At 40.1% G+C, this 15,617-nt stretch overlaps 1 protein-coding gene across 2 annotated transcripts in view; it reads right to left on the bottom strand.

Moving 5' to 3' along the window:
- Positions 1 to 1,898: 1,898 nt before the first annotated feature.
- Positions 1,899 to 15,617, bottom strand: part of GNL3L (G protein nucleolar 3 like) — a gene marked incomplete at both ends in the record, with an annotated part of 64,933 nt that continues 51,214 nt past the window's right edge. For both annotated transcript variants that reach the window (XM_084258480.1, XM_084258479.1), the window contains 2 exons: positions 1,899 to 1,981; positions 3,479 to 3,698. In XM_084258480.1, coding sequence (XP_084114606.1) covers positions 1,899 to 1,981; positions 3,479 to 3,698 — 303 coding nt within the window. The remainder of the gene's footprint in view (positions 1,982 to 3,478; positions 3,699 to 15,617) is intronic.

Genomic DNA, 15,617 nt, shown 5'->3' with positions numbered 1-15,617 from the left:
TGATTTGGGTCAAATTATGTTCCCATGCTACTTCTTACACATTGAGATGCCGCTTATTTCTAGTACTGAGTTAACATTATCTCTTAGGAATCGTATAAAATAAAGTGCTAAATAAAGTGCTAAATTATGAAATACACATGGTTGTAAAATGACCTAAGCTACCCTGCTATCACTGTAACACTATTATCACCCAGGAGAGTTTGATAATATAGAGCGAAGTTGGACTCGACCCAAGAAGACTCAAAGTGGAATTTTAGCAAAAAATCTATTTTTCAATACCAGAAAAACAAAGAAAATTAAAAGACTTGATAACACAGGCTGACATCTAATATATGTTTAATCAATGTTAAGGAGACAGTATATACAGAGGAAGGGTCTGCATAAAGGTTTTATCACACCTAGGTACCAATCCTGGCACCACCACTTCATATGTCATCGTGGGTACATCCTGACAACTTCCTGCACCTGTTCATCTTTCATATGAGGAGACCAAATCCCTTACTGGCAGAGCTGCACTGAGAATTAAAGAAAGTAACAGGCTTCCAGGGTTTGATACAGTTTGTGCTCAACCAGTACATAATCTCTCATTTGGCTGCCCCAAAATGGAGTAGTCTGTACGTCTCTGCCAATCAGACTTCAGCCAAGCACTTGGCAGTCCCTCAAGTGGTTCATCTGTCAAGATATGAATAGGTAAATTAGGTAGTAATAGCATGAGAGGCAAGACTAAGTATGTAGATATGACTGTGGATCCAAAGATGTAGGAAATTTTTGGTAGGGAGCAGACAGAAGCAACCTAATGCCTACTCCCTTCAAATGTATCCAATCTCAAGTAGATTGCTAGGAACTGAGGTGGTACACATAACCCAGCCCTTGGTAAAGTCATATTGGTGCCCCTGCTGCCATCATTTACCCCAGTCCCTAAGAGTTCCTGACACTTGTTTTGGCCATTGCCCTTATCTGATGGGCTAGGCTCTCCTAGATGAGGTTAAGTAATTATATTTTAATGGATTATAATGGCTTCCAGACACCAGAGTTGGATGCAGTATCCCACAATATAACTCTTTTGAGGATACAATTTGTGAATAGGTAGTAGTAGAACCCTTTTGAATCATGGAATTCAAATGTTGGTGCTAAAAGAGACATGGTCACACAAAGGTAGGGTCCAGCCAGAGCTCTTAATTTAAAGGAATTCCTCCAATTCAGTCTGAATAGAAATGCCCCAAGACAGTGCTTCCCTAACATACTTAGTAACCCTACCAACAGGTGTCTTAATTTTCCTTCATGCAAGGGAAATGCCTACCACACCATAGCAACAACCAGGCTTCTGAGTTCTCTTCTTCCCTCTATTCTATTCCCAGACCTTTCCAGAGATGTAGGAAGCTCATCACTGTTCCACCACCCCAAGTCCCATTGGTCCCCAGATGAGATCTGTGAACTTGGAAGGAAGATGAATAGCTTTCTGGAATGGCTTGCAGTTTGACCTTTTGTGGACTGGTAAAGAAATCATCACCCTCCCTGGGATCCCAAGGTGTACCAGAAACTTAGCCTCTGCTTGTATATTTAATTCTCCAAGAGGGAGCTGTGATAGTTCAGACCTCTGACCAGTCCAACCACAGAGTAAGAGATAAAGTGTTAGCAGCATCAGGTATCTGCTGATTATTTCTTTTATTTCTCTTGTAAAGCACAACAGGGGTTAAATAAAGGATTTGCCAGTTAAATAAAGGTTTGCCAGTTCCAGCCACTTAGGACTCATGCTTTTATTCCTCCTGGAGAATGAGAAAAGAAGTTAGGGGGTCTATTAATATGCAGGTGCTTCAGGAAGATGCAAATCATTTATTTTCTTCTGTATTCCCCCATTTCACTGAATTTAGATGGGCGAAGGAGGTAGGAACAGCAGATCAGTCACTGGCACTGTCATCAGCATTGCCAGAGAGGTCAAGGGCAGACATCATGGAATCAGACAGCTTGCTGGCGAGTTTATCTGCAGATGGAAAAATATATGCAGTCACTTTGTGGATAGCTTGCCAACAGGAGGCCTGCAGAAGTCGGCATATATCCACCTTGGTCTGCACTGAGCGGAAACTGGCTTGCTTACCTCTCAACACTAAAGAAAACACTGGGGAGCTGTCAGTAGCCTCATACGTAGGCCCATCTAACTCTCTGTGAAATGATCACTTCAACATAGTTGCTATCTCTGAGTGTCAGATTCACTGGGCTTCAAGTACTTTTATCCCTTCCTAGTACCAAAACAACAACTTTCTTTTTACTGTATTGAACTTAGCACTCTGCCATTACCCTAAAAGTTCTCACAGCAAAGGGACAGCATGGTTGTAGGGGCTTTGAGCCTGAATGCTCACCTCACATCCTCCAGTCACACCCTATCGTTCCTCAGGATTCCCCTCAAACAATAGTATCTCCAGGATGCCTTCTCTTGTCACCAACACAATCTGCAGGCTACGCTAGGGTCCCTTGCCATGCTTTCTGTGTCTTCATGATTGGTCTGTGTTGCCAATATCTATTCTCTTGTCTCCTCACCACTCCTCAGTAAGTCCAAGAGTTCAACAGCAATTCATCTCTAGATTACCAGGACTCAGTATAGAGCCAGGTCAAGAGCGAATGGTTATAAACAGAGCCTAGTTTTCAAAGAAGATGACTTATGGAGTCAGTCAATCCTAGATTCACATATGGTCTCCATCTAAGTATTACCTTGAGTATGTCCTTAATATCTCTGGGCCTAAAATTCCTCACATACCAAATAAGGATAAGACGTTTACAATGAGTTAATGAAGATTAACATAGCAAGAAGACTTAAATGGGCCAGTCACCTAATGGACCACCATTAAAATGAAGGAGGAAGTTCTTTTGTGAATTGACATGGAAATACCCCTAATATATATTTAATGGAAAAATAATATAGCAAAACTGCTTGGTCATTAGACTAGCATTTATATGGAGAAAAGGAACAAAAAATACATAGATATTTGCCTGTGTATCTTAGGAATGAGACTAAAGAAATTAATTGGTTGCCTCTGAGGGGAGGCATGGATGACTGGGGGATTGGGACATTTTACTCAACATCTGTATTTTCTACCTTTTGGATTTTGAGTGTACTGGCTATCGATAAAGTAAACATTACAAATAGTCTGTAAGTGCCTTAATACATAGAAAGCAACTGATAAATAAAAGGTGGCTACTTTATACACAGAGTAGGACAGTGGTCCCCCAGAGGAGCAGCATCAGCATCAGTTAGGAAGAGGTCAGAAACACAAATGTTGAGTCCCCATAACCAACCTATTCAATTAGAAACTCTGGCCATGGAGCCCAGAAATCTGTTTCAACAAGTCCTATAAGTGATTCTAAGATAAAATTTTCAGGACCACTTTGATAGTGGGTAAGACTGCTGACCCATTCCCTGACCTAGAGCTAGAAAACCTTAGGTGAGCCTTTTTGGAGCACAGAGTGGTTAAACTGCCCCCACCTGTACGCTTCTGCATTTTTTTCTTATTCTTCAAGGCAGATGCCAGAGCCTGGCCCTGCTGTAGGGGGTCCGTTTCCATGATCCTCTGCAGCACTGGGCGACGGTCTACTGGGCAGGTGTGCACTGTGCTGTTGTTCCTGGGGCAGTGGTCCACATTGCGCTTATCCCACCCCATCTGATGACGGTTTGGGTTGGTGCAATACCCAGTGAGCTCTCCAATCTGGTGAGAGAGAGAGGACAATGGTGAGGTCTTGGCCTCCAAAGTACTTCCAAGACTCCTGCAGAGAAGGAAGGGGCAGACTTGCATAAGAACAGAGAGCCTTAAGCCAGGTAGAATAAAGCTCCAAGTCTGGTTCCATCAAAGACTAGTAGATTTGACCTCTCAGCCTCAGTTTGTTCATCTGTCAAATGGGGGTAGACAAAGGGTGGCTTGCATGGCTTTTACAAGAACAAAACGAATGGTTCTTTTGTCAAGAGACCTTTCAAGGTCTTACTCTATTTAACAAATAGTTTCTAACACCTATTAGAAATGCTGGATAAACAAATCAGATGCAATACCATGTTTGGAAACAACTGAGTTTAAGATGATACAACCAAGTCAGAGCATGGTAACTGCCCACCAGAGAGTTGCAGTGATAGAGACTGAGGGGCTGGGGAGGGTTAACATACATCTAATGATGGGAAGGTGATTTCTGACTGAACCCTGGAAAAGCACAGAGCATACTTGAGCACCAAAAAGTGTCTCTGTCTGGCTGTGTGGAAGGCGTATGTAGGTAGTAAGAGCTAATATTGACAGAAAGAGCACTGGGTATCAGGTACCATTATAAGCACATGTGTGTATAACAGGTACACACTCATACATATATATTAACTCATTTAATTGTTATAACAATGCTACAACAAACAAGGCACTTAAGGTCACAAAGCCTAATAAGCAATAGAGTAACCCCAAGCACTCAGGTTCCAGATCCATATGTATGACAGCTTACCACACCCATAGGTATGACCAACTCACTACACTATAGTGCAGGAAAGGCAGGCTACCATACTGTACAACTCTGGGATGTGGAGGTGGGGTACCATTTCACAATATACACACCTACATTGTATCACCCAGAGTTGAGCAATGAAATGGCCCCAGTCAGGGCTCTGAACCTGAATTTGGAACTTGTAATACAGAGTAGGGAACTACTGCAGGTCCCCGAGGAAAAATGGTATGTTCTGGGGCTAATGGGCTCAGTTAGAAATATGCAGAGGGGTGAGGGGGAAAAGACATTAAACATACAATTTTACACTGATGTTCTTATAAGCAACCAGGGAACCTGTGAATCTGTGAAGATGGGACCTGACCTTTACCTCCAGCCCCCAGCCATACTTGGGAAGTGCAACCATCCCAGCATTCAGCCACCAGCACCTCAAGAGCAGACAAATGCCCCAGTTTGAGTCTCACAGGACCATGCCCTACAGGATCTTCAGCAACCCTCAGGTAAGTATCCGTGACCCCAGGCTCAGATAGCAATACCTCAGAAGTAGACACACACCCCATTCTGGGTTGTGTAAGCCCTTGCCCTTCACTGCTGGCCCCTAGCCATCTTCAAAAAGTACAATCATCCTTCAACTAAGACACCAGCACCTTGGGAGCAGATGCACACTGCAGTTCAGGATGTGCAGGTCTTTGCCCAACATCAGGAAAGCATAGTTAACCTCCAGGAAGCACATGTGAACATAGGACAACCCACCAGCGCCTTGGAAACAAGTGTAGGCCCCAGTACAGGTCACAAGGGTCCTGCCTGAAAACAGCAAACCCCAAAAAATACTTCACCTAACCCTCCCAGCCACCAGAACCAGGCCAAGAGCTGCTGCCACCAGGCAAGACAAGGTTTCAGCAACTCGAACCCTCCACCCAGCAACTGCCAACCTGGCCAATGGCCAATGAAACTAGGACAGGAAGTGCTTTGGGGGAGGCCTTAAGACCACTCATATCCTAAAAGGCCCCAGCAGCTGTGCCCAACCATTAAGTAAATGCCCAAAACAGTGGGCGAGAAGGATGTACACACAACCAAAACCCCAACTACAGCAGAACAAACCCAAAGCAAATAATGGGGAGAAAGAAAAATACAAATGGCCAAGCAAGTCCTCAGAGTAGCTATACCACAGAGAGAAAATTAAACCCCAAAACCAAGCCACAAAGACATGGAAAAGCAACTGTAAGACATAAAATTCAAAACAGCCATGATTAAGAAAATTAATTGGAACAATTCAAAGAAAACGTCAAAATAAAACAAGAGAATTGCATGATGTAAAAAGATCAATGGTGGAAAAAAAAATTTAGAAGAGATGGACACTATATAATGATTAAGAGAGCAATACAACAGAAAAACATAACACTCACTAACATATACTCACCAAATGAAGAAGCACCAACATACATCAGACAACTACTATCAAATCTGAAAAGAAATATTATAGAAAATAAATACAGTTGGAGACTTAAACAACCCACTCTCACCAACAGACAGATCAACAAGAAAGAAAATAAACAGACATAATAACCATAAAGAAAGAACTACACCACATGGGTTTAGTAGACACTTATAAGAGACTGTACCCCAAAAAAGCCAAATACATATTTTTCTCAAGTACACATGGGTCATTTTCCAGGACTGACCACATACTGGGTCACAAGAGAAGCATCAACAAATTCACAAACATTGAAATCATACCAAAAATATCTACTCTGAATATAATGGTACTGAATGAAAAATAAACTACAAAAAAACAAGGAAATACTCAATACACAATCACTGGGTTAATGAGGAAATCAAAGAAGATATCAAAAAATTCCTGGAGAAAAATGATAATGAGGACAATACCTTTCAGAGCATAGAGGACAAAGCAAAAGCAGTTCTAAGAGGGAAGTATATAAAAATATAGGCCACATTAAGAATCTAGAAAGAGAGACCAGATCAACATGACAGTGGGGAAATGCTGCGAGTAAGACCTCCCATAAAAAATAAAGTTAACAGGGAGGAAAAGCTCCAGGTCCCTGCGAGAACTGGGACACAGAAGATAAAAGGGCATCTCTGGCAAGCTGCCCAAAGAAGAAAGTTGCCATAAAAGAGGACTAGAAGGGAGGAAAGCTCAGAACCCTGCTCAGAACCCTCCCCCACCCACAAAGTCGGCACTCTCCGACCAATAGAAAGGAGGAAAGAAAAAAAAACAAACTAAAACAACCAACAAGAACAAACTACGCATCAATCAGGACTGTGAGTGGAAAGGAATTATTTCAGCCACCGCACCCTATGAATTGGGTGGAGAACCATACAGGAATCACTGCAGAGGTGAGCGAACAGCTCTGGGCACCACTAGAGAAAAACAAAGACTCCCAGGAGACCTACAAATAGCCCAAGGCCAGCCAGTAAGCTTGTGTGGAAAAGCGGTGAGCTTGAAAAGCATACGCAGGTGGCCACTTCAAAGGTCCCCGCGCCTGGGTCCTACGCTTGCGTCCTAAGCTTGCAGGGTGACGCGCGTGGGAGCCCTCATGGAGGTGAATGCCCGGACACCGGAGCAAGGTGCAAAAGGCGCCATATCTGCGGACATTGAACTGAGCTACAGCCCACGTCCTGGACCTGAGAGCTTTGGAACTGAGACCCGGGGCATGAAATTTGGGGCGTGGGATCCCCATGACAGTGGGGCACAAGGCAGACACAGCACCCCCACACCGTTGAGGCTCTCCACGCCACACCCACTCTGTTCCCCAGACCCACAGGTAAAATAAAGTTCCCGAAGGACACTAGGAAAGATCTCTGGCGCCACCTAGCGACCAGAAAAAAATCACCAACACCCTATAGTTGGAAACAAGGGATCCCAAAAACACCCTCAGGCTCTGAGGGTGGGCCACACAAATGGGGGCTAGGGGGGAAATAAGGAATGGAGCAAGACCCCATCCTGGAACTGAGAGCCAGGCACAGGATCTGGGGTGTGGGACACACCATAGCAGTGGGCACTGCACAGGGTGACAGCCAGCGTTTTGGATCTGACAGCCCTGGAACTGAGACCTAGAGTGCAGAATTCAGGATGTGGGATCCATACACCTGCTGAAACAACATTGGGTGAACATGGGGCAGACACAGCACCCAGCTTGAATAAGAGCCCCTGTGTTGAGGTGTTCCCCTCCGCCCCCACTCCACTACTCCGAGAACCACTGGGGAAAAGCACAGGTCAGCAAGTACGGGTCTCTGCAGCCTCCTCGTGACCAGAACAAAATCACAAACTAGCTGATTCCCTGTTGGAACTGACTAAATGCACAGGGAGGGAACTGTAAGGGACAGAGCCCAGCAACACAGCATCAACACCCAGGTGGAGTTTTGGCCTAACAATGCTGGTCTCAGTCTGGTAAACAGTTTCCGACACCCCTAAAGGAGCACTCCAAAGAGATGCCTGCCAACACCAGTGGCACAAATCCCAACGCATACAACTAATTAGAAAGCAAACAACAGGGAAATGAAAAAATACAAATAACCAAGCAAGCCAGCAGGAGGACATACCACAAAAAGAAATACAGTCACCTGAGCTCAACAATGACATGGAAGAACTTCTCAGCCTCAGATAGAGAATTAATAATCATCCTGATTAAAAAGCAGAAAGAAAACGAAAAGGAAAAAAATGATTTGAGACAAATAATCACTTAACTGAAGAATGAAAGTGAGACCTTAAGAAAGGAAAGAAAAGAAACACAGGAGATAAAAAGATTACTAGAGGAGATAAAGAACTCTGGGAAAAGAAATGAAAACAGGATCTATAAAATGGAAGAATGAATCAGTACTATCAAAGATATAGAAATAAAAAGAGCCAAAAGAGAAAAGGAGAGAGAAGTATAAATGAAGCAGTATGAGGAGACTCTTAGACAATTATCAGACTCCACGAAGAGAGGAAATGTAAGAGTTATAGGCATTCCAGAAGGTAGGGAGAGAGACAAAGGAACTGATAAATTATTCTAGGAGATAATTGAAGAAAACTTCCTGACCTGAGCATGAAAAATGAGATGAATATAGACATACAAGAAGTGAGAAGAACCCCCAATTACCATAATGAAAAGAAAACTACAACAAGACACCTAATAGTAAAGCTTGCAAGAGTCCAAGACAAGGAAAAAATAAGGAAACTGGCAAGGGGGAAGAAACAGACAACTTATAAAGGAAAACCAATCAGGTTAACTTCTGAGTTCTCTGAAGAAACATTACAGGCAAGAAGAGAATGGAGTAACATATTCAACAAACTTAAAGACAGCAAATGCCAACCAAGAATACTTTACCCTGCAAAGCTCTCCTTCCACTACAAAGAAAAAATATGGACCTTCCCAGACAAACAGAAACCCCAGAAATTCATTACAACTAAACCCCCACTCCAAAAAATTCTACAAGAAGTCCTAAAGTCAAAACCAACAGAGGTATGAACAAGAACAGAATAAAGCAAGGAATAAAATCACAAAAAAGACAAACAAAATGGCAAACACAGATGCCAACATATCAATATTAACTCTAAATGTAAATGGATTAAACTCATCAATAAAAAGACACGGAGTAGCACACTGGATTAAAAAACAAAATCCAACCTTCTGCTGTCTCCAGGAAACACATTTAACCACAAAAGATAAACACAGACTGAAAGTAAAAGGTTGGAAAACAATCCTACAAGCAAATGGACCAAAAAAGAAATTAGGAACAGCCATACTTATATCAGATGAAATAGACTTCAAATTAAAAAAAGTAAAAAGAGACATAGATGGACACTACATTGTGATCAAGGGAACAATACATCAGGAAGATATAACACTCATCAACATATACTCACCAAATGAAGGGGCACCAAAATATATTAGACAATTATTATCAGCTCTGAAAACAGATATTAAAGAAAATACATATATAGGGGAGACTTCAACACTCCACTCTCACCAATGGACAGATCAACGAGACAAAAAATAAACAAAGACACTAAACACCTAAATGAAGACATGGAACTCATGGACTTAACAGACATCTATAGGACACTGCACCCAAAAAAATCCGAGTATACATTTATCTCAAGTGCGCATGGATCATTCTCCAGAATCAATCACATACTGGGCCACAAGACAAACATCAACAGATACATAAAGATCAAAATCATTCCAACTATCTTCTCCGATCATAAAGGCATCAAGCTAGAAATAAATCATGAAAAGAAAACGAGGAACCCTCCCACTTCATGGATATTGAAATCCACACTGATGGAAGACCACAGGACTAATCAAAAGAAGAAATTAAAAAAAAAACACTTTGACTTGAATGACAAGGAGGACACCACTTTCCAGAATGTATGGGATGCAGCAAAAGCAGTAATAAGAGGAAAATATAATAGCAATACAGGCTCACATCAACAAACAAGAAAGAACTAAAAAGAAACAACCTAATCTCACATCTCGAAGAACTAGAAAAAGAACAACAAAAAAATCCTAAAGCCAATAGAAGAAAGGAAATCATAAAAATCTAAGTAGAAATAAACTAATTAGAAATTAAAAAAAAAAATCCAAAAGATCAATGAAACCAAAAGTTGGTTCCTTGAAAAGATAAACAAAATAGACAAACCTCTAGCCAGGCTCACAGAAAAAACGGGAGAAAACACATATAAATAGGATTATAAATGAAAGAGGAGAAATAACAACAGACTCAGTAGAAATCAAAATAATAATCAGAGATTACTATGAACACTTATACGCAAACAATTTCAACAACCTACAAGAGATGGACAAATTCCTAGAATGATACAATCATCCAAAGCTGGACAAAGAAGAAATAGAACAACTAAACAGACCAATTACAAGCAGCGAAATTGAAGCAGCAATCAAAGCACTCCCCAAAAACAAAAGCCCAGGCCCAGACGGCTTCACAAATGAACTCTACCAAACGTTCAGCAGTGAATTAGTGCCTATCCTACATAAACTCTTTCAAAAAATTGAAAAAGAAGGAATACTGCCAAATAAGTTCTACGAAGCCAGCATTACACTAATATCAATACCCAACAAAGACAGCACAAAAAAAGAAAATTACAGGCCAATCTCCCTAATGAACACTGATGTAAAAATCCTCAACAAATCCTTGCCAACAGAATCCAACAAAGCATCCATAAGATAATTCACCACGACCAAGTGGGATTCATTCCAGGGACACAAGGATGGTTCAACATCCGGAAACAAATCAACGTAATCCAACACATCAACAAAAAGAAATATAAAAACCATATGATAATAACCAACGATGTTGAGAAAGCATTCGACAAAGTACAACACCCATTTATGATAAAGGCCCTTGAAATTCTCGGGATACAAGGAACATACCTCAACATCATAAAGGCCATATATGACAAGCCCACAGCCAGTATCATTCTCAATGGTGAAAAGCTGAAAGCATTCCCATTAAGATCTAGAACAAGACAATGGTGTCCACTCTCACCACTGCTTTTCAACATAATACTGGAAGTCCTAGCCAGAGCAATAAGACAAGAGAAAGACACACAAGGAATCCAAACAGGCAAGGAAGAAGTCAAACTATCACTATTTGCGGATGATATGATAATCACATAGAGAACCCCAAAAACTCCACAGAAAAACTAATTAAACTAATCAGTTTAGTAAAGTGGCAGGATACAAAATCAACGCACAAAAATCAGTAGCCTTCCTATACACAAACAATAAGTCTGAAGAAGAAGAAATCAAGAAAACCATTCCTTTTATTATTGGAACAAAAAACAATCAAATACCTGGGAATAAACCTAACAAAAGAAGTAAAGGACATATACAAAGAAAACTATAAAACATTATTAAAAGAAATAGAAGAAGACACAAAGAAATGGAAAGACATCCCCTGCTCATGGATAGGAAGAATTAACATTATCAAAGTGGCCATCCTACCAAAAGCAATCTACAGATTCAATGCTATTCCAATTAAAATTTCAATGTCATTCTTCAAAGAAATAGAAAAAGTATTGATGAAATTCATATGGAGCCACCAAAAACCCCAAATAGCCAAAACTCTCCCGAAAAAAAAAAAGAAGGCAATGGAGGCATCACTCTCCCAGATTTCAAATTATACTACAAAGCCACAATAATCAAAACTGCATGGTATTGGAACCAGAACAGACACACGGACCAATGAAACCGAATAGAAAACGCAGAAATATACCCACTGATTTATGGTCAACTAATCTTTGACAAAGGAGCAAAGAATATGCACTGGAGCAAAGAAAGTTTGTTCAATAAATATGGTGCTGGAAAAACTGGGTTGCTACATGCAAAACAATGAAGCTTGACTACTACCTCACACCATGCACAAAAACCAACTCAAAATGGATTAAAGAACTAGACATAAGACCTGAAACCATAAAATATATAGAAGGAAATATAGGCGAAACACTACATGACATGCACTTGAAAGACATCTTACAGACACATCACCCAAAGCAGTGATAGTGAAGGCAAAGATAAACAGCTGGGACTACATCAAATTAAAGAGCTTCTGCACAGCAAAAGAGACAATAACAAAAACAAAGGGAAACCCCACGGACCAGGAGAAAATTTTGGCACACAACACTAATGATAAGAACTGATCACAAATATCTACAAAGAGCTGACGAGAGTCAACAAAAACAAAGAAAATAATCCAGTCAAAAAATGGGCAGGAGAGCTAAAAAGAAACTTCTCCAAAGAAGAAATACAAATGGCCAACAGGCATATGAAAAAATGTTCAACATCACTTACAATCAGGGAAATGCAAATCAAAACTACAATGAGATACCACCTCACACCAGTGAGAATGGCACATATTAAAAACTAGCAACAACAAATGTTGGCGAGGATGTGAAGAAAAAGGAACTCTCCTGCATTGCAAACTGGTGGGAGTGCAAAATGGTCCAACACTATGGAAAGCTGTGTGGAGATTCCTCAACCTACTAAAGATAGAGCTTTCATATGATCCAGCAATTCCACTCCTAGGTATTTACCCAAAGGACACAGAAACATCAATTCCAAAGAGCACCTGCACCCCTATGTTTATAGCAGCACTATTTACAATAGCTAAGCTTTGGAAACAACCCAAATGCCCAAAAATAGATGACTGGATCAAGATGTAGTACGTATACACCATAGAATATTACTCAGCATTCGAAAAAGATAAACACATGCAATTTGCAGCAACATGGATGGAGCTGGAAGGGATCATGCTCAGTGAAATAAGCCAGAAAGAAAAAGAAAAATACCAGATGGTCTCACTCATAGCAGGAATCTAGAAAACCTAAATAAGGGACCAGGAAAAACAATAACTATAAGAAAGAAAAAATCAAAATCAACAAACAACTATGAACCAGAGACACACTATGGGGGGGCGTGGAAAGGAGGGGTTGGGATTAAAATAAGAGGGTTGCAATTGTATGGAGAATATAAAAATAAAATTTAAAATAAATAATTAAATAAATGGCAAGGCTAGTACAAAAAAAAAAAAAAAAGAATCTAGAAAGAGCCCAAATAAACATCCATATCTCCCACCCCAAGGAAACAGAAAAAGAACCAACAAAGCCAAAACTCAGGAGGAAAGTAATAACAAAAATTTAACAGGAATAAGTGAAAAAGAAATCAGAAAAGCAATTCAACAAATCAATAAAACCAAAACCTGGTTGTTTTAAAAAAACTAACAAAATAGACAAACATTTATCAAGGCTCACTAAAAAATATAGGGAGAAAACTCAAACAAATATGATCAAAAATGAAAGAGGAGAAATTACAACAAACACTGCAGAAAATCAGAGGATAATAAGAGACTACTATCAACATTTATATGCAACAAACTCAACAACCTAGATGAGATGCACAGAGGCTTAGAACTATATAATCATCAAAGACTGAATAAGGAAGAAATAGAAAACTTGAGCAAACCAAAGAAACTGGAACAGTAATGAAAACTCTCCCAAAAAACTTAAGCCCAGGGCCAGATGGCTTCACAAGTGAATTCTACAAAACCTTCAAAGACAAACTAATATCTATTCTGCACAAACTCTTTCAAAAACTCAAGAAAGGAATTCTTCCCAACATATTTTATGGGGCCATCATTATACTATAATACCAGAGCCAAAAAATAGATAACACAAAGAAAGAAAACTACAGACCAATACCACTAATGAACAAGCATGCAAAAATCCTCAATAAAATCTTAGCAAACCAAATCCAACAATGCCTGAAAAAGATTATACGCTTTGACCAAGTGATATATACCAGGAACATGATTCAACATCTGAAAATCAATCAACATAATTCACCACATCAACAAAAAGGAAAGAAGAAAACACATGATCATATCAACAGACTCTGATAAAACATTTAATTAGATTCAGCATCCATTTATGATAAAACCCTTGAAAAAATTGGGAATAAATGCAAAGTATCTTAATATAATAAAAGCCATATATAACAAACCCACAAATAGTATCATTCTCAATGGTGAAAAACTGAAAGCCTTTCCACTAAGATCTGGTACAAAACAAGGATGTCCACTCTCACCACTACTATTCAACATAATATAAGAATTCATAGCTAGAGCAATTAGACAAGAGTACAGTAACAGAAACCACAAAAATAACCCAAATAGCCAAAGCTCTCCTGACTAAAAGGGGGAAAAATGGAAGTATAACACTTCAAACTATTCTATAACATCATAATAATTAAAACAGCATGGTCTGGGAAGAAAACAGAGACACATACCAATGGAACAGAATTGAGAGCCCAGAAATAAAACCACCCATTTATGGACAACTAATATATAACAATAGAGCAAAATATATACACTGAAACAAATGCCTCTTCAATAGTGTTGGGAAAGTTGGACTACCACATGAAAAAGAATGAATCTGGATCACCATATTATACCATACATGAAAATCAACTCAAAAAGGCATAAAAGACCCAGATGTAAGACATGAAACCATAAAATACAAAGAAGAAAACAAGCAGAGCACTCCATGACACAAACCTCAGAAGCCCCCTTACAGATTCATCTCCAGAAGCAACTAAAACAAAGGAGAAAATAAACAACTGGGACTACAAACTGAAAAGTTTCTGTACAGTCAAAGAGATAATGACCAAAACAAAAGGGCACCCTACTGAATGGAAGAAAATATTTGCACACCATATATCTGACAAGGAACTAAGATCTGAGATCTACAAAGGGCCCATCTAACTCAACAAAAAGAAAACCCAATAAAAAAATGGACAGATGAGCTAAATAGGCAGTTCTCCAAAGAAGACGTGCAGACTGCCGATAGACATATGAAAAAATTCTCATCACTACTAATCAGGAAAATGTAAATCAAAACCACAATGAGATACCACCTCACACTTGTAAGAATGGTCCACATCAAAAACACCAGAAACAAGTACTGGGACGATGTAGAGAAACAGGAACTCTATTACACTGCTGGTAGGAATGTAAACTGGTCTAGCCCTTATGGAAAGCTATGTGGAGGTTCCGCAAACTACTGAAAATGGAGCTACCATATGACCTAGAAATTCCACTCCTACATATTTACCCAAAGAACACAAACACTAATTCAAAAGGAAACCTGCTCTTCTATGTTTATAGCAGCACTATTTATAAGAGCCAAGATATGGAATCAACCTGAGTGTCCCAGAACAGATGATGAAGATGTGTATATATACAATGGAATATTGTTCAGCAATCAAAATTGGTAAACTCGTGCCACTTGCAGCAACATGGATAGAGCTGGAAGGAATTATCCTAAGTGAAGTGAGCCAGAAGAAGAAAAATACTGGAAGGTTTCACTTACAGATGGAACATAGAGAACAAATAAAGGATCAGACAAAGGCAAACTTTAAAACCCACCCTTGAAATCTGATCATATCTGAAGCATCCAAGAAGGGAAGGGGAGGGAAGGGTGAGGAGAAAACAGGTGGGAAGATGAGCGCAAGGGGCTGTAATGGAGGATTATGGGTGCTTTGGTGGTGGGAAAACTGGTGACCACACCAGAGCAGACAAAACAAGGGGTGGTGGCGCAAGGGGTTAAGATGCAACCTATGAAGCTAGCCCAGCCACTG

The sequence above is a fragment of the Talpa europaea genome (genome assembly GCF_964194135.1).
Source record: "Talpa europaea genome assembly, chromosome: X".
NCBI classification, from domain to species: domain Eukaryota; kingdom Metazoa; phylum Chordata; class Mammalia; order Eulipotyphla; family Talpidae; genus Talpa; species Talpa europaea.
The sequence above is the reverse complement of the archived record's forward strand: the minus strand, read 5'-3'. Positions and strand labels throughout refer to the sequence as shown.